This window comes from Ranitomeya imitator, chromosome 1 (assembly GCF_032444005.1).
Source record: "Ranitomeya imitator isolate aRanImi1 chromosome 1, aRanImi1.pri, whole genome shotgun sequence".
NCBI lineage: Eukaryota > Metazoa > Chordata > Amphibia > Anura > Dendrobatidae > Ranitomeya > Ranitomeya imitator.
In genome coordinates this window covers 1164165497-1164186465 of record NC_091282.1, presented here as the reverse complement: position 1 = coordinate 1164186465, position 20969 = coordinate 1164165497, and the positions used below count along the sequence as shown (strand labels likewise).

The following is a 20969-nucleotide window of genomic DNA, read 5'->3' as shown; positions in this document are numbered from 1 at the left end:
ATCCTGTCTGTGATGATAATGAGACTTCTGAAAATCCTTCTGCACAGAATGGGAAGTGTGAGAGACATTATTTATTATGATAGGTAGATCCTGTGTTATTTACTGTATATAGAGGTGGTACCTGACATTGTAATCCCATCTGTGATGATAATGAGACTGCTGAAAAGCCTTCTATGCAGATCAGGAAGTGAGAGTTGAATATATGGCTAGTGGATAGTGTGAAAAATTGCGAGATTTTGGGCTTAAATATAAGATAGATATATGGAAAATTGAAGGAAAAATCAAACAACAAATAAGTACGATAAAGGGAATGTATCATCAGAAAATTACTTTTAAGAAAGCCAACTAAGGGAGTAAGGGAGCCCCTGGAAGCCCAGCCATACATTGTGTATGGTGTGTGCGGTAATTACTGCAGTGATATAACCGGGGTGAGACACTGGGACATGTTCACACCTCTAATGAAGGAAGCTGTTACACGGATAGGAGATGACACTTTGCCTCTAAATGATATCCGTGTTGTGCGAAGCTCAGGATGTTCTGTAACGTCATCCTCATCCGAAAATATAAAAAAAGGATTTCTGCTCATATGGGACAATGCATTATTGTTGTGGGTTTATTTTTTTTCCAAAAAGTTATACACAGACCCTCATTGATCATGATATGGTATCAGGGCTATTTTCCCTCCACCAGGAGCTAAGAGGGCAGGTTGTAACACAGGGGTAACCTGCGGTAGAAAATATAAATGGAATGTATTTTTTACTATTTTAAACATTCCATCATTGTACAAAAAGAGTTAAAGACTTACTTATTGCACATGTAAGGGCCAAAATATAGTAAAAATAGAGAGTGCGCAGGTGCTGGCGATGTGCCGGCTCTTTCCATTCATTGCTGTAGTCAGCAGATACTCTCCCATAGAGATGAATGAGAGATCCGAAGCATGTGCTACCACCTCTCCACTCACCGGGGATCAGATGACAGATAAAACAGGGGGGGTCAGGGAACCCTTCGTCCTAGAGGTGGATGCGGATCTATCAGACATTTATGGCATACACTGTAGTATATGCCATAAATGTTTTTCATGGGTTAAATAGAAAGAAGGAGCAAAAAAAAAAGGGAAAAAATTAATAAAAAATCCCTGGATGGTCAAAAAAATTAATTTATAAGGACAAAAAATGCTATAAAAGTGAAAAAAAATAAATAAAATAAATCATGATTAAATGAGTTATCCCATTTCAGTTAACATTCATCATTGTTGTTTTCTCTGGAGAGCCCGCGCCTCCGGGTTTATCCATCCAGGAGTCTGCGCTCGTGATTCTATGACACAAACTTAGACAGGAGCAAGAAATCAGCTCCAGGAAATCCAAACAAACATAGTTAGTAAGGCCGAAAAAAGACATTTGTCCATCCAGTTCAGCCTATATTCCATCATAATAAATCCCCAGATCTACGTCCTTCTACAGAACCTAATAATTGTATGATACAATATTGTTCTGCTCCAGGAAGACATCCAGGACTCTCTTGAACCCCTCGACTGAGTTCGCCATCACCACCTCCTCAGGCAAGCAATTCCAGATTCTCACTGCCCTAACAGTAAAGAATCCTCTTCTATGTTGGTGGAAAAACCTTCTCTCCTCCAGACGCAAAGAATGCCCCCTTGTGCCCGTCACCTTCCTTGGTATAAACAGATCCTCAGCGAGATATTTGTATTGTCCCCTTATATACTTATACATGGTTATTAGATCGCCCCTCAGTCGTCTTTTTTCTAGACTAAATAATCCTAATTTCACTAATCTATCTGGGTATTGTAGTTCTCCCATCCCCTTTATTAATTTTATTGCCCTCCTTTGTACTCTCTCTAGTTCCATTATATCCTTCCTGAGCATCGGTGCCCAAAACTGGACACAGTACTCCATGTGCGGTCTAACTAGGGATTTGTACAGAGGCAGTATAATGCTCTCATCATGTGTATCCAGACCTCTTTTAATGCACCCCATGATCCTGTTTGCCTTGGCAGCTGCTGCCTGGCACTGGCTGCTCCAGGTAAGTTTATCATTAACTAGGATCCCCAAGTCCTTCTCCCTGTCAGATTTACCCAGTGGTTTCCCGTTCAGTGTGTAATGGTGATATTGATTCCTTCTTCCCATGTGTATAACCTTACATTTATCATTGTTAGGGTATGTGCACACGTCCGGATTTTTAGCGTTTTTTTGCGGAATTTCGCTATAAAAACGCTATAAATCCGCTAAAAAAACGCTAACATTATGCATCCTATCTTTTAGAATGCATTCCGCATTTTTTGTGCATATGTTAGCGTTTTTTTCTGCAAAAAAAACGCATTCCGCAAAAAGAACGGACATGCTCATTCTTTTTGCGGATTTTTTGCGGATTCAATAGCAAAATTGACAATCAGGAAAAAAAAAAAAAAAACGCAAAAAATCCGCGCAAATTCCGCGAGAAATCCGCGCGAAAAAAAACGCGAATTTCTGGCAGAATTCTCAGGATTTTGTCAGGAAAAAATCCTGACGTGTGCACATACCCTCAAACCTCATCTGCCACCTTTCAGCCCAAGTTTCCAACTTATCCAGATCCATCTGTAGCAGAATACTATCTTCTCTTGTAAACAAGAAGCGGTTTACTTTACCTTGTACTTGACAATGTTGCTTTTCTGCAGATTAACTTCTTCTTGCAGTTGTTTCAATCTCTCTTGCAAATACCTGGAGAAAAATAAGATGGAATCTCAGTGAAGAGGTCTAAGGTGGGAGAAGAGGCGCACAATGATGAAGGAAGAAGAAGAACATCCAGCAGTGACGAGGAGAGACGGAGAATCAACCAGGAGGGCGGCGTCTGTAGACTGCAGATAATGAACAGGAGATCTACAAGATCCTATCCCATTATGTAGCAGGTGTAATAATAATAATATTAGCAAATACCACCAATTAGAAATGTGGTATAGTTCTTCAGATTTGCTATGTCGCATACCCCATGGGCAAGGCATTGCTGTAGCTTAGGTATACATGTTTACGACCACTAAGAGATGTCTAACTAACTGTCACTGTTAGTGATGGGTGAACCTGTGGATGTTCTGGTCCGGCCGAACATCTAAAAAATCTTTGGTTTGGGTACCAGACCCGATGCACGGGAAGCCTGAAAATCTGTCATTTGCCACACTGTCATGAAAGTTCTCACGCAGCGGTGCCATAACGGAGTTCACCAGGGTTCAACTAAAACTCCGGTGAACTATCTCATGGCGGGAACTCTGGGTGCCGAACACTGGCTGTGTGCACACGTTGCTGATTTTTCGCGTATTATTTTGTGTGTTTTTCGCGATAAAATCGCTATAAAACCGCAAAAAAACATGATGCATCCCATCATTTTGAATGAATTCTGCATGTTTTGTGCACATGATGCGTTTTTTCTTCCGCGAAAAAAACGCATCGCGGTAAAAAACACAGCATGTTCATTCATTTTGCGTTTTTTTTGCGGATTTCCCACTATAAAATGCATTGGGAAATGTCCGGAAAAAAACGCGGCAAAAACGCACAAAAAACGCATGCAGATTTCTTGCAGAAAATTTCAGGTTTTTCTCAGGAATTTTCTGCAAGAAATCCTGAACGTGTGCACATAGCCGGACTTCCTGGAGAGGTCTGTGTTCGGGGTCTGTTCCTTAACACTAAGTGTTCAGTACGGACCCCAATCTTTACTGTTCGGGTTCGCCCATCACTAGTCACTGTATCAGTGCCCGTAACCATGGATACCTAAGCTACTGCAATGCCCTGCACAGGGGATAAACGACAAAGCGAATCAGAAGAACTATACTACATTTCTATTTGGAGGTATTTGCTAATATTATTAATATTACACCTACTACATATTGAGTAGGATCTTTCCCCAGCCCAGTCTGTTTAACAAAACAAACAAAGACTGCTTCACACACCCTTCCAGGGTCCAGCACTGAGTCTCCGCCGCTGCTCTCGGTGTGTGGTATTGTCTGCAGCGCTGATGTCACACCCACAACGCTACAGTCAATCACCAAGCTCAGCTTTGGCCTGATTTGATGGCAAAAGCCACTCATTTCAGTTATTGGCTGCAGCGCTGCTGACAACAACAGTTACTGGGAGCAGCAGAGGAGACTTGGCGCTTGACCTGGGGACGGTGAGTAAAGTACAATTTATTCTTGTAAAGAGAATCTGTCAGCATGTTTTTGCTATGGAATCTGAGAGCAGCATGAAAGTTACAGAGACCCCGATTCTAGAAAGATAGAGCATCATTTCAAGGTTTCTGTGCATAAGCATCATAGAGCATCATTTCAGGCGGATAAATAAAAAAAAGTCCTTTAACCCCTTCACGACATGCGCCGTACTAGTACTGCACATGCCGTGTCACCCCCTTTGATGTGGGCTCCTGCGGTGAACCCGCATCAAAGTCGCAACATGTCAGATGTTTTGTACAGCTGACATGTGCGCGCAATAGCTATTAACCTGTTAAATGCCGCTGTCAAACACAGACAGCGGCATTTAACTACCACATCCGGCCGGGCGGCCGGAAATGACGTCATCGCCGACCCCCGTCACATGATTGGGGGTCGGCGATGCATCAGGAAGGTAACCATAGAGGTCCTTGAGACCTCTATGGTTACTGATGCCGGCCTGCTGTGAGCGCCCCCCTGTGGTCGGCGCTCACAGCACACCTGCATTTCAGCTACATAGCAGCGTTCTGATGATCGCTGCTATGTAGCATAGCCAATCAGGCTATGCCAGCTTCTAGCCTCCCATGGAGGCTATTGAAGCATGGCACAAGTAAAAAAAAAATGTTTTTAAAAATATGAAAAAAATATAAAAAATATAAAAGTTTAAATCACCCCCCTTTCGCCCCATCCTAAATAAAACAATTAAAAAAAAAATCAAACCTACACATATTTGGTATCGCCGCGTTCAGAATCGCCCGATCTATCAATTAAAAAAAAGCATTAACCTGATCGCTAAACGGCGTAGCGAGAAAAAAATCCGAAACGCCAGAATTACGTTTTTTTGGTCACCGCGACATTGCATTAAAATGCAATAACGGGCGATCAAAAGAACGTATCTGCATCAAAATGCTATCATTAAAAACATCAGCTCGGCATGCAAAAAATAAGCCCTCAACCGACCCCAGATCACGAAAAATGGAGACGCTACGGGTATCGGAAAATGGCACTTTTTTTTTTTTTTTTTAAGCAAAGTTTGGAATTTTTTTTCTCCACTTGGATAAAAAATAAACTAGACATTAGGTGTCTATGAACTCGTAATGACCTAGAGAATCACAATGGCAGGTTAGTTTTAGCATTTAGTGAACCTAGCAAAAAAGCCAAACAAAAAACAAGTGTGGGATTGCACTTTTTTTGCAATTTCACCGCACTTGGAATTTTTTCCCCGTTTTCTAGTAAAAGACATGGTAAAACCAATGGTGTCGTTCAAAAGTACATCTTGTCCCGCAAAAAATAAGCCCTCACATGGCCAAATTGACAGAAAAATAAAAAAGTTATGGCTCAGGGAAGGAGGGAAGTGAAAAACGAAAACGCAAAAATGAAAAAGGGCCGCGACTTGAAGGGGTTAATGACAGCAGCATCAGCAGTATTGGATTAAGCAGGCAGTCCCTGTTATGTCAGAAGGATGTGGCTATAATAGGGGAAGAGGGGACATGTTAAGGTACCTTCACACATAACGATATCGTTAACGATATCGTTGCTTTTTGTGACGTAGCAACGATATCGTTAAGGAAATCGTTATGTGTGACAGCGACCAACGATCAGGCCCCTGCTGGGAGATCGTTGGTCGCTGAACAAAGTCCAGAACTTTATTTCGTCGCTGGATCTCCCGTGGACATCGCTGGATCGGCGTGTGTGACACCGATCCAGCGATGTCTTCACTGGTATCCAGGGTAAACATCGGGTAACTAAGCGCAGGGCCGCGCTTAGTAACCTGATGTTTACCCTGGTTACCAGCGTAAAAGTAAAAGAAAACAAACACTACATACTTACCTACCGCTGTCTGTCCTCCAGCGCTGTGCTCTGCTCTCCTCCTGTACTGGCTGTGAGCGCTGGGCAGCCGGAAAGCACAGCGGTGACGTCACCGCTCTGCTTTCCGGCCACTGTGCTCACAGTCAGTGCAGGAGGAGTGCAGAGAAGCACAGCGTTGGGGACAGACAGCGGTAGGTAAGTATGTAGTGTTTGTTTTTTTTTTACTTTTACGCTGGTAACCAGGGTAAACATCGGGTTACTAAGCGCGGCCCTGCGCTTAGTAACCCGATGTTTACCCTGGTTACCGGGGACCTCGGGATCGTTGGTCGCTGGAGAGCGGTCTGTGTGACAGCTCTCCAGCGACCAAACAGCGACGTTGCAGCGATCCGGATCGTTGTCGGTATCGCTGCAGCGTCGCTTAATGTGAAGGGGCCTTAAGGGTGCAGTAGATAAAAACAAACAAACATGCATTTGCACACAAAAAAATTCCACATACTCTGAGCACAGCCTGCACTATTGGAAAGAAACTCAAAGTCACACTTGAAAAAGTTCAGTCCAAAGCAACAGCAGCAAGATGTATTAACTTGGTCCATGATAATTCAGTCCAAAAATTCTGGTCCTGGTGGCTTATTTCTCCACCCCTTCATCAAATGAATAAAACAAAAATACCTAATCCAATAAAATATGCCCAAAACAACCTTTGAAATTTTCTATGGTAGCAAACATATTTCTAATCTAGATCATAACTTTCTAAATAAAACATGTGTATCATATTTATATCACATATGTCTGGACTTATACACTGAAAATATAACTCCAGAATATCAAACACAGTTATTAAATTCATCAAATTCATATCACATTTGATTAATAATGATCATAATTTGTAGTATAATCATGTCAATAAAAGTTACAAAATTAGGTTAATAATCAAAATCAGTAATTAAATGTTTCCACATTTTTTTTATTAAAAACATAACCCAAACCAATATGCTTTTTAGCTGAATTTGAACAAATAAATTATTTACATCAATACAAACACTTTACATCCACTCAATGTCCCTGACTTCAGCAAGGCATTCACTCAGTAAAGCTTGGTTCCCATTGCGTTAATAGGAAAGCGCTAACGGACAGCGTTGCACAGCGAAATTAACGCCGTGCAACGCGTCCGTTAGCGCGCCCATTCACGGCAATGGGAACGTGCAGCACTAGCGCGTGCCATGTTCGGCACGCGCTAGCGACGCGCCGGTGTTTCCTGGCGCGCCGCGGACGCTGCTTGCAGCGTCCGAGGCGCGCCCGCGGTCCGTTCCCCGCTCTCGCAGATCGGGGATCTGCGAGAGCGGGGACGTTACCGCGACCCCGGGACGCGGCCCCATTAAAAACATTGCGTTAGCGCAACCCGCTAGCGCTAAACGGATTGCACTAACGCAATGTGACCCTAGCCTTAGCAGTAAAGTTTCTCATTTACATGCGAACAAAGAAAATCACACTTTGGGTAACCCACACATTAGTATTGCATGCTAATTCTTAAGTGAAGTGTAGATGCAAACCAAAAAAAACAAAAACAAAATGATATTAACATTCACTTCATTTCTTTTTTTTTTTTTTTTTAAATATACGTTTTTCAAAACCCAATATGCACGGGAATTCCCAAAAATATAAAAACGTGAAAAACTCAAAAAATAAAAGTCACATTTAACCCCTTTCTGCCAGCTGACGGAATAGTACGTCAGCTGGCAGATCCCCTACTTTGAGGTGGGCTCCGGCGGTGAGCCCACCTCAAAGCCGCGACACGTCAGCTGTTTTGTACAGCTGACATGTGCGCGCAATGAGCGCAAGCGGAATCGCGATCCGCCCGCGACCATTAACTAGTTAAATGCCGCCGTCAAGCGCTGACAGCGGCATTTAACTAGCGCGGCCGGAGCCGCTCGCACCGCTGACCCCCGTCACATGATCGGGGGTCAGCTGTGCATTACCATAACAACCAGAGGTCTCCTTGAGACCTCTATGGTTGTTGATGGCCGATTGCTTTGAGCGCCACCCTGTGGTCGGCGTTGAAAGTACACCTGCATTTCTGCTACATAGAGGTGATCTGTACTTCACCTCTATGTAGCAGAGGCGATCGTGTAGTCGTGCATGCTTCTAGCCTCCTATGGAGGCTATTGAAGCATGTCAAAATTTAAAAAAAAAGTGTTTAAAAATATTAAAAAAATAAAAAAACATATAAAAGTTCAAATCACCCCCCTTTCGCCCCAATCAAAATAAAACAATAAAAAACAAATCAAACATACACATATTTGATATCGCCGCGTTCAGAATCGCCCGATCTATCAATAAAAACAAAGGATTAACCTGACCGCTAAATGGCGTAGCGAGAAAAAAAATCAAAACGCCAAAATTACGTTTTTTTGGTCGCCGCAACATTGCATTAAAATGCAATAACGGGCGATCAAAAGAACGTATCTAGACCAAAATGAAATCACTAAAAACGCCTGCTCGGCACGCAAAAAATAAGCCCTCACCCAACCCCAGATCACGAAAATTGGAGACGCTACGGGTATCGGAAAGTGGCGCAATTTTATTTTTTTAGCAAACTTTGGAATTTTTTTTCACCACTTAGATAAAAAATAACCTAGACATGTTAGGTGTCTATGAACTCGTAATGACCTGGAGAATCATAATGGTTAGTTTTAGCATTTGGTGAACCTAGCAAAAAGCTAAACAAAAAACAAGTGTGAGATTGCACTTTTTTTGCACTTTCTTTGCAATTTCATCACACTTGGAATTTTTTTCCCGTTTTCTGTTACATGGCATGGTAAAACCAATGGTATCGTTCAAAAGTACATCTCGTCCCGCAAAAAATAAGCCCTCACATGGCCGTATTGACGGAAAAATAAAAAAGTTATGGCTCTGGGAAGGAGGGGAGCGAAAAACGAAAATGAAAAAACGGAAAAAGCTCCGGGGGTGAAGGGGTTAAATTTAAATGTATTCTTGTTTGAGTACTGCAGAGACAAAAACTATTTACAATGCACACATGGTAATCAGATGGCCAAGGATTCTTCTTTCAATCCTGCAAACAAACAAAAGGTTAATTTACACCCCCAGTCCAACATTTGGTGGGCTGAAAGGAGAAAATTGTTACTTTAAAAAAAAAAATGAGCTCATAAAAAAATACAAAATAAAAATCCAAAAATACTACGTGGATTTTTTGGCCATCAACCAATTTTAAACAAAGAATATCCATGACAAATCCAGGGGTTTGCACAAACATGTAACAGATAAGTCTTTAACTTAAGTCATCTATTACTTCAGTCAACCCCCATAATATTATTTGTAATCTAACTAATCATTGTCTGTAATTTTAACACCCTCTTTTCCCTGTATGTCTCTTTCACAATGGCTTCCACATACAGTCATCTTGCATCTGTTGTGGTATTTTGCCATTTAAAAACACCAAGGTCTAGCACCAAATGACAGCGGACTGTCAATTGGAAGGCATTACAAACCCTCAAATGAGAAACGTATATTTATGCATCACTATGACCAAACTCAATTCATCATATCAGCCAGCGCATATGTAATAGTACGCTCACAGGATATTTCTCTTGGTACAAACTATTAAAACAAAAACAAACATCATTAGACATCAACAAATGGCAAAACTGTTCAAACACAATTCTCATGGAATGTTCCACAACTTTTATCGAATTAGTCCATGAGAGAATACAGGTATGGTATTGGAGGAGTCAAAGGGGAGGGTGCAGTAGGGACTTTGTTATCAGGTGTCCCACCTCTATCCTTCCAACCTCCTATTTCATTTGTCGCCACCCTCCTGGGCCTGGCGATTTTCAATCTGCCATTTCTGCTCAGATCTTGCCATCTTCTGAACAGATTACATGTAGAAATGCCATCTATGTCCTGGAATGGAACTCCACTAGCTATCAGGTCAAAAAACAGCTCCTTTCTGCTTTTTCTAACTTGGGAATTGTCACCTTCCTTCTCTCTTGATCTACTCTGTCTACTGACACTTTTGTTTTTTCTAGAGCACATAACTGAGTGATCAAACTGCATGCTGTATATTTATATTAGTGGAATGTCCCATGAGCGCACTGAACATGGTGAATAATGGGGATTTGTAAGCAGCTGGGGCACCTTCTATGAATTTATTTTTCATCATTACTGTCATCACTGCAGCATCTGGCCCCTTCCAATCCTCGACAACAGCAAAGTGATCACTCATATCTGGCAAAGGATTGCGAGTTATACCACATATACATGCGATTTCTCTCAATCTCTCAACTCCATCTGCAAGAGACTCCCATTGTATTTGTGGTATTAGTTCAATAGGAGAATCATATAATTGTGCCACAGAATTCCTCACCAAATGCAATAGGGAAAAATTATCTGCTGTGTCCCTTGCACGTCTCATTTTTAGACACACCATGGGATCAATACAAATACTAGCAATTGCTATGCCCTCAAGATAGTTCAAGATTATCGTATCGGCTCCAAAATCCCATAACCTGAGAGTCCATGTTAATTAATGCTCTCCTGCTTGCTGTCTGTATCTGGTGGCTAATTCTGTTAGTTCCCCTGCTGTATAATTTCTAGTTTCCTCTGTCATGGCGGATTCTGCGCCAACAGCTGCATCTCCTGCATCCATCCTATCTCCCCTACGCTGAGTGACTTCTCTCCTGGTCTTTGTTACTATAATAGGTCTGGCATGCAATTCTACCTCATTTTCTAAACCATCACATTCTAACAAATTTGACCATTTCCCATGTGAAATCATGGTTCTAACATGTGCAGTATGACTATCTGACACTGTCTGCTGTCTCCTCCTGCGCTTATTCTTATTCATATTTTGTATCACATATTCTTCAAAACTCTTTTGCATTTTATCATGCTGTTTCACTTGATCTCTCAAAGCGGATTGCAAGCTGATCCTTTGCTCTATAACTGTATGCAGCTCTAAACGCAAGTTATCAATCTCCTCCTGCAAACTTTGCAGTGCCTGGACACAGACCCATCCAACGTCCGCTGCTGTTTTTTGCTCCTTTGCATCATACCTTGAGAGATCAAATTTGGCAGCCTCATCCTGGGGATTTGCTAAATGCTGTCCCTCCATATACTTATTACATTCCTGTGCCATTGGGGTCCACGGTCCTGACAACACCCATTCCGGCAAGGATCTGACATTACTCTCAATTGCATTCCTATTCTTAACAAACTTATAAAATTTTGCAAACATTTTTATTCAAGACACAAATCCCATTTCTGACACCACTTGTTTTGTTACGGTTCAAAGAATTGTGATTAATAAATAAATGCTCACACGACAATTGAATAAACTAAAATGAATTTACTTAATAAAAGATAATAAATATAAACAGTCACTCAAAATAGCACATAATCAATAAAGTCATAAGTCATACATTACAGTAGCATGGTAGGAGTTCATAACTGATCCTCCAGGAAGCAAGAGCAGCCAAACCACATGTGTCCTCTCTCATCCAATCTGTGTCTCTGAATCTCCCCAGTCTCAGGCAATACTTCCATTTATATGTTAAAACTGACCATTGAATCTTATCTGAAGGCTTTATATCTATATCATGGTATATGTACTGAAGCCTTCAGGCCAAATAGATAAGAACACCACATGGCAACCCTCGGGGCTTAACAAGTATCTGTCTAATTAACATTTACATGATACCATCTCATGGGAACAAGTCCATTCCATTGGTTCTCATCTTTGAAGATAAGTGTAAAGTGTACACTAAATGCTAATTACTAGGTCATTTACATTCCTTTTAGACTGACCCTTTGGAACAATTGACATGTGGCTGGACAAGTTTTCAATTAGCTTTCTGCTATACTCCTTGAAAGTACATATATATACTGTATATTATATAATAAAACCAATCAATATCTCTATCATTCATATTAACCCCTTTCTGCCATCGGACGTACTATTCCGTCCATGTGGGGTGGGCCTTAATTCCCATGGACGGAATAGTACGTCCAGCGCGATCGGCCGCGCACACGGGGGGAGCGCGGCCGAGTGTCAGCTGCCTACCGCAGCTGACATCCGGCGCTACGTGCCAGGAGCGGTCACGGACCGCCCCGGCACATTAACCCCCGCCACACCGCGATCAAACATGATCGTGGTGTGCCGGCGGCATAGGAAAGCATCGCGCAGGGAGGGGGCTCCCTGCGGGCTTCCCTGAGCCCTCCGCAGCAACGCGATGTGATCGCGTTGCTGCGAGGGTCTCCTTACCTCCCTCCCTGTAGCAGGCCCGGATCCAAGATGGCCGCAGCATCCGCGTCCTGCAGGAAGGGAGGTGGCTTACCAAGTGCCTGCTCAGAGCAGGCGCATTGTAAGCCTGCACTGCTCTCAGACAGATCGGTGATGTGACAGAGTGCTGTGCAAACTGTCAGATCAACGATCTGTGATGTCCCCCCCTGGGACAAAGTAAAAAAAAAATTTAGACATGTGTAAAAAAAAAAAAAAATTCCTAAATAAAGAAAAAAAAATATATATTATTCCCATAAATACATTTCTTTATCTAAATAAAAACAAACAAACAATAAAAGTACACATATTTAGTATCGCCGCGTCCGTAACGACCCAACCTATAAAACCGTCCCACTAGTTAACCCCTTCAGTAAACACCGTAAGAAAAAAAAAAACGAGCAATTTATTTGGCGGTATTATCATACCGCCAAACAAAAAGTGGAATAATACGCGATCAAAAAGACAGATATAAATAACCATGGTACCGCTAAAAGCGTCATCTTGTCCCGCAAAAAACGAGCCGCCATACAGCATCATCAGCAAAAAAGTAAAAAAGTTATAGTCCTCAGAATAAAGTGATGCAAAAATAATTATTTTTTCTATAAAATAGTTTTTATCGTATAAAAGCACCAAAACATAAAAAAATGATATAAATGAGGTATCGCTGTAATCGTACTGACCCGAAGAATAAAACTGCTTTATCAATTTTACCAAACGTGGAACGGTATAAACGCCTCCCCCCAAAAAAATTCATGAATAGCTGGTTTTTGGTCATTCTGCCTCACAAAAATCGGAATAAAAAGCGATCAAAAAATGTCACGTGCCCGACAATGTTGCCAATAAAAACGTCAACTCGTCCCGCAAAAAACAAGACCTCACATGACTCTATGGACTCAAATATGGAAAAATTATAGCTCTCAAAATGTGGTAACGCAAAAAATATTTTTTGCAATAAAAAGCGTCTTTCAGTGTGTGACGGCTGCCAATCATAAAAATCCGCTAAAAAACCCGCTATAAAAATAAATCAACCCCCCCTTCATCACCCCCTTAGTTAGGGAAAAATAAAAAAAAAAGTATTTATTTCCATTTTCCCATTAGGGTTAGGGCTAGGGTTAGGGCTAGGGTTAGGGCTAGGATTAGGGTTGGGGCTAGGGTTAAGGCTACAGTTAGGGTTGGGGCTAAAGTTAGGGATAGGGTTTGGATTACATTTACGGTTGGGAATAGGGTTGGGATTAGGGTTAGGGGTGTCTGGGTTAGAGGTATGGTTAGGGTTACCATTGGGATTAGGGTTAGGGGTGTGTTTGGATTAGGGTTTCAGCTATAATTGGGGGGTTTCCACTGTTTAGGCACATCAGGGGCTCTCCAAACGCGACATGGGGTCCGATCTCAATTCCAGCCAATTCTGCGTTGAAAAAGTAAAAGTGCTCCTTCCCTTCCGAGCTCTCCCGTGTGCCAAAACAGGAGTTTACCCCAACATATGAGGTATCAGCGTACTCAGGACAAATTGGACAACAACTTTTGGGGTCCAATTTCTCCTGTTACCCTTGGGAAAATACAAAACTGGGGCCTAAAAAATAATTTTTGTGGGAAAAAAAAGATTTTTTATTTTCACAGCTCTGCGTTATAAACTGTAGTGAAACACTTGGGGGCTCAAAGTTCTCACAACACATCTAGATAAGTTCCTTGGGGGGTCTAGTTTCCAATATGGGGTCACTTGTGGGGGTTTTCTACTGTTTAGGTACATTAGGGGCTCTGAAAACGCAATGTGACGCCTGCAGACCATTCCATCTAAGTTTGCATTCCAAATGGCGCTCCTTCCCTTCTGAGCCCTCCCATGCGCCCAAACGGTGGTTCCCTGTTGTGAATTCTGCTTTTGGGCTCCCTCCGGTGGTTGTAGGTGTTAATGCAGTTGTCCCTGGGCTGCAGTCCTGGACAGGTGTATCTGCTGATTGCAATTCTGACTGGGGTATTTAGGTTTGCAGGACTCATTAGTCCTTTCCAGTTGTCAATGTTTCTTGAGAAGTGTTGGACCTCTGTCTGGCTTCTCCTGCTTAGCTGCTAATTCAGCAAAGATAAGTGTCTGTTTCTTTTTCTATGGCACACAAGCTGTGTGCTTGTTTTTTTATTGTATTTCTGCTCTGAGTGTAGGATTCTCTGGAGTTGCACGTCTTTAGTTAGATGGAGGAATTTTTTGTATAATCTGCTGTGGATATTTTTGGAAGGGTTTTAATACTGACCGCACAGTATTCTGTCCTATCCTTTCCTATTTTAGCTAGAGTGGCCTCTTGTGCTAAATCCTGTTTTCTGCCTGTGTGTGTCTTTCCGCTCCTACTCACAGCCAATATTTGTGGGGGGCTGCCTATCCTTTGGGGTTCTGCTCTGAGGCAACGTAGAATTCCTATTTCCATCTATAGGGGTATTTAGTCCTCCGGCTGTGACGAGGTGTCTAGGGTTTGTTAGGTACACCCCACGGCTACTTCTAGTTGCGGTGTTAAGATCAGGATTTGCGGTCAGTATAGTTACCACCTACTCCAGTAAAAGTTTTCATGCTGCTCCAAGGTCACCGGATCATAACAGTTCCCCCCACATATGGGGTATCAGCGCACTCAGGACAAATTGGACAACAACTTATGGGGTCCAATTCCTCCTGTTACCCTCGGAAAAATACAAAACTGGGGGATAAAAAATAATTTTTGTGGGAAAAAATTTTTGTTTAACTTTTACGGCTCTGCATTATAAACTTCTGTGAAGCCCTTGGTGAGTCAAAGTGCTCACCACACATCTATATAAGTTTCTTAGGGGGTCTACTTTCCAAAATGGTGTCACTTGTGGGGGGTTTCAATGTTTAGGCACATCAGTGGCTCTTCAAACGCAACATGGCGTCCCATCTCAATTCCTGTCAATTTTGCATTGAAAAGTCAAATGGCGCTCCTTCGCTTCCGAGCTCTGTCATGCGCCCAAACAGTGGTTTACCTCCACATATGGGGTATCGGCGTACTCAGGACAAATTGCACAACAACGTTTGGGGTCCATTTTCTCCTGTTACCCTTGGTAAAATAAAACAAATTGGAGCTGAAGTAAATTTTTTGTGAAAAAAGTTAAATGTTAATTTTTATTTAAACATTCCAAAAATTCATGTGAAACACCTGAAGGGTTAATAAACTTCTTGAATATGGTTTTGAGCACCATGAGGGGTGCAGTTTTTAGAATGGTGTCACACTTGGGTATTTTCTATCATATAGACCCCTCAAAATGACTTCAAATGAGATGTGGTACCTAAAAAAAAATGGTGTTGCAAAAATGAGAAATTGCTGGTCAACTTTTAACCCTTATAACTCCCTAACAAAAAAACATTTGGTTCCAAAATTGTGCTGATGTAAAGTAGACATGTGGGAAATGTTACTTATTAAGTATTTTGTGTGACATATCTCTGTGATTTAATTGCATAAAAATTCAAAGTTGGAAAATTGTGAAATTTTCAAAATGTTCGCCAAATTTCCGTTTATTTCACAAATAAACGCAGGTAATATCAAAGAAATTTTACCACTGTCATGAAGTACAATATGTCACGAGAAAACAATGTCAGAATCACTGGGATCCGTTGAAGCGTTCCAGAGTTATAACCTCATAAAGGGACAGTGGTCAGAATTGTAAAAATTGGCCCGGTCCATAATGTGCAAACCACCCTTGGGGGTAAAGGGGTTAATTAATTGGAGTGTTGAAATCATTATAAAAATATTTCATACTACACACCTACGAACAAGCCTGATAAGCATTAATCGTCCTGATGAAACCTTCCCTTTTATTAAGGGAATGCTTTGTTGTCCTGATGTAACATATACAGATGCATGGGAACATGGTGTGAAGTTCTACTTCTGCTTTCTACAGTCCAATGTTTGTATCTGAAGCTACTTTTTCATTAACGTTCTTTAGTAGATGTCGCTTAAGGACTGTATTACTCTGAGTCCCTGATGGTTCATTTAATACCATTACATCAGCTCCCTATTACGCAGTGTTTCCATCGCCCAACTGTTCTAGTGCATGCTGAAAGGACATAAAGTTATAATGATTCTAAAGGAGGAGATAAAACACAAGTTTCCACTGATTATTTAGATCCTTCTGTTGCATTCTAATAGTGGAAGGAACGAAGAAAAGCTGCAATTGGAAAATACTTTAAAGGGGCTGTGTGAGGTTTCTTGCTTTTGCCCAATTTAACATGGTAATGTCAAGGCATCTCCTAGTTCAGGCTGGTAAGCCAACAAAAGAAAAGTGTGGGAAGCCAGGTAGTTAGAGATAGTCCCCGACAGCCTTATTCTCATTGAGTCTGGGCAGAGTGTAAGCATAACACGATCAAAGGGTTAGAATAACGTGATCAGAGTGTGAGCATAACGCGATCAGAGTGAGCATAACGCGAGCAGAGGGCGAGCATAACGCGATCAGAGGGTGAGCATAACGCGATCAAAGGGTTAGAATAACGCGATCAGAGTGTGAGCATAACGCGAGCAGAGGGCGAGCATAACGCAATCAGAGGGTGAGCATAACGTGATCAGAGGGTGAGCATAACGCGATCAGAGGGTGAGCATAACGCGATCAGAGGGCGAGCATAACGCGATCAGAGGGTGAGCATAACGCGATCAGAGGGTGAGCATAACGCGAGCAGAGGGTGAGCATAATGCGAGCAGAGGGTGAGCATAACGCGAACAGAGGGTGAGCATAACGCGAGCAGAGTGGGAGCATAACGCGATCAGAGGGTGAGCATAACGAGAGCAGAGGATGAACATAACGCGATCAGAGGGTGAGCATAACGAGAGCAGAGGATGAGCATAACGCGATCAAAGGGTTAGAATAACGCGATCAGAGTGTGAGCATAACGCGATCAGAGGGTGAGCATAACGCAATCAGAGGGTGAGCATAACGCGATCAGAGGGTGAGCATAACGCGATCAGAGGGTGAGCATAACGCGATCAGAGGGCGAGCATAACGCGATCAGAGGGCGAGCATAACGCGATCAGAGGGTGAGCATAACGCGAGCAGAGGGTGAGCATAATGCGAGCAGAGGGTGAGCATAACGCGAACAGAGGGTGAGCATAACGCGAGCAGAGTGGGAGCATAACGCGATCAGAGGGTGAGCATAACGAGAGCAGAGGATGAACATAACGCGATCAGAGGGTGAGCATAACGAGAGCAGAGGATGAGCATAACGCGATCAGAGGATGAGCATAACGCGAGCAGAGGATGAACATAACGCGAGCAGAGGGTGAGCATAATGTGAGCAGACACTGGGCAGAGTGTGAGCAGACAGTGAGTATACTGTGGTGAGCTGAATGTGAGCCGAGTATGAGACGATTCTCTCGGATGAAGAGAAGATGGAGAAAAAATTCTCTATTTTATCAGTCCATGAAAATCAGATTTATTCCACGGCCTCATTAACCTCCATGGCAGAGTGGGGTGCGATTTACAGGTGCAATTCGGATATGCAGTGAGTTCTTTACCTTGGACAGATTCAGTTTTAGGAAAAAAAAATAAGACATCTGCATGAGCCAATAGAATAACATTGGTCAGAGTGCGATCCGATGTTTTGTCAGATCGCACTTGGAACCAAAATAGGCCGCCTGCATCTATCCTTAAGGAGAGTGCATGTCGGGAAGGTTTTTGGTTGCTCAGTACTGATGGGGGGCTGATGCTCTACAGTAAATGGACATTTTACTGACACACTGTAACCACAGAGGGCAAATCTGCCACGTAAGAATGGACACTGCTGATAAACATCAAATAGTCACTGAATTTTCATTGTGCCCTTCCAAGTAAATTTAGACAAAAGATGGCCAAAGCTGCCAATTTTGTCAAGACTGGCTGACTATACCATTTGTAGAGAGGCCTTCTGTTTCTCCCCCAAGCTACATTGCAATGGGGGATAAAATGATCGGGCAGGCTAAATTCTAATGTCTGATCACAAGCTGCAGCCAGAAATGTTTGGCGGTGGCTCATTCCCCTCTCCCTATTGAAAACAGATGCCTACTCACCCAAAATGAGTGTCCATGTGTACTGGAGAGCCAGAAGAGACTGCGATCGATCGCTATTGAAGGAGTATGGGCATCTAATATCCAAAATATTTCTCTACAGCAAAAATGATTCCACATCTCAGCTCTACATTCTTTTCTAATAATAATCTTTATTTTTACATTCACATACATATAATTTAGATTTTATCCTTGATTGTTTTTCCCACCAACAAAGGGGGTCTTGTGAACTACCCCCATGCAGCACCAGACCCACAGTGATCAGAAGATTATAACATGGCCTAGGGATATGCCATGTTAATATTGTAGATGGAAAAACCCTTTATTGCAGTAAACTTAAAGCAAAAATATAGATATGTAAGAAAAAAAAGAACTATACAGACACTTAATATAGAACTAGATAATGATGTGATTCCAAAATAGGAAATAATCAAAGAAAACAGAAAAGTAATGTGTGGCTTAACAGCCCGTTGCCTGCGACAACACGAACACCCACTAAACATATGCCGAACTTAATTGAGCATATGTTCAGGCACATGATTGTAGCCTGGAGATTTTAGCTTTTTGCCGCCGCCTGAGCACTGTGATAAACACGTCTGTCTGTCGCTTGGTCATTTACTTTTTACAGCCCACGATCACTATTGAAGACCCACCTGTTCTCCATACAGAGGGCATCGATGTCTATGATCCTCTTCTCATGGCCGCCAAGCACATGGTTAAGCTCTTGGTTCAACCTTTCAGACTTATCTTGGAAGAACGATCGCTCCTGCTTCACGTCCTCGAGTTCATCCAGCGCCGCTCTGAGGTCGTGCTCCAGGCTTTCCATCTGGAAGAAAACATATTGTCAGCCAACGCTACCAATAAAGATCCTGGCGCAAAACGGGTTGATAAGCCATCAATCACTGTTATTTCGCATGTACACTCCTCGTAAGCCCCAATTACTACAAGGCAGTCTTAGCTGTCAAGGTTCTGAAATGGATTGAGCCTTTCGCGAAAAGGACGCGGCCTTTGCTGTGAGATTACATTACGATCCGAGTCATCATTTCCCCTATGTTTGCCCTTTAGAATCTGGGGAAATGAGAAATGCCTATAAATGAAACAAGAAATATCTCACTTAAAGGGAATCTGTCAGCAGGTTTTTGATACCTCATGTGAGAGCTGCATGATGTAGGAAAAGACGAGCTGAATCCAACGATGTATCACTTAGATAAATGGGTGCAGTCATTCTGACAAAATCAAAGTTAGATTTAGCAATACAGCAGAGCTGAGGAAGCAATCCCCGCCCACACCAGGCTCTGTGTGTACAATGACCATGGCTGAGGAGCCTATCACAGTAAGGGGCGTGGCGGACGAGCAGTAAGCTACTGGTGCTAAAACAGTCACTGTAAGAAAACAAGCCCACCTCAAAGCCGCGACATGTCAGCTGTTGTCAACATCTGACATGTGCGCGCAATGGGCACAAGTGGAATCGCGATCCGCGTGCGCCCATTAACTAGTTAAATGCCGCTGTCAAACTGACATTGGGAATTTAACAAGCGCTGCCGGAAGTACTCGCACCACTGACCCCCGTCATGTGATCGGGGGTCAGCGGTGCGTTGCCATCACAACCAGAGGTCTCCTCGAGACCTCTATGGTTGTTGATGGCAGATTGCTATGAGCGCCACCCTGTTGTCGGTGCTCATAGCAATGCTGTAATTCTGCTGCATAGAAGTGATATTTGCATCACCTCTCGTATGTAGCAGAGGCGTTCGAGTAGTGGATGCTTCTAGCCTCGCATGAAGACTATTGAAGCATGCAAAAATTTAAAAAAATAAATAAATAAAAGTTCAAATCACCCCCTTTCGCCCCAATCAAAATAAAACATTTAAAAAAAAAAAAATCAAACCTACACATATTTGGTATCGCCGCATTCAGAATCGCATGATCAATAAAAAAAAGGATTAACCTGATCGCTAAATGGCATAACGAAAAAAAAAAAAAAGGCAAAAATAACGTTTTTTTGGTCACCATGACATTGCATTAAAATGCAATAACGGGCGATCAAAAGAACGTATCTGCACAAAAGTGGTATAATTAAAAACGTCAGCTCAGCATGCAAAAAATAATCCCTCACCAAACCCAAGATCACGAAAAATGGAGATGCTACAGGTATAGGAAAATTGCACAATTTTATTCATTTTTTTTTAGCAAAGTTTGGAACTTTTTTTACCACTTAGATTTATAGAGAACCTACACATGTTTGGTGTCTATGAACTCGTAATGACCTGGAGAATCATAATGGCCGGTCAGTTTTAGCATTTAGTGAACCTAATAAAAAAGCCATACAAAAAACCAGAGTGGGATTTAACTTTTTTTTGCAATTTCATCGCACTTGGAATTTTTTTCCCGTTTTCTGTTACACGACATGGTAAAGTCAATTAGATCGTTCAAAAGTACAACCCGTCCCACAAAAAATAAGCCCTCACATGGCCATATTGATGGAAAAATATGAAAGTTATGGCTCTGGGAAGAAGGGAAGTGAAAAACGAAAAAAGCTCTGGGGGTTAAGGGGTTAACAAATAAACTCTAGAAATAGATCACTCTGTAATGACTATATAATATGAGTTTCACTTTCTGAATTGAACTGAAATAAATTAACTTTTTGATTAAATTCTAATTT

At 42.2% G+C, this 20969-nt stretch overlaps 1 protein-coding gene across 4 annotated transcripts in view; it reads right to left on the bottom strand.

Annotated features, from left to right (window-relative positions):
• Window positions 1-20969, bottom strand: part of CCDC149 (coiled-coil domain containing 149) — a 128417-nt gene that overhangs the window by 37473 nt on the left and 69975 nt on the right. For all 4 annotated transcript variants that reach the window (XM_069744656.1, XM_069744658.1, XM_069744657.1 and 1 more), the window contains exons 6-7: window positions 18964-19136; window positions 2642-2714 (exon numbers count right to left, since the gene is read on the bottom strand). In XM_069744656.1, coding sequence (XP_069600757.1) covers window positions 2642-2714; window positions 18964-19136 — 246 coding nt within the window. The remainder of the gene's footprint in view (window positions 1-2641; window positions 2715-18963; window positions 19137-20969) is intronic.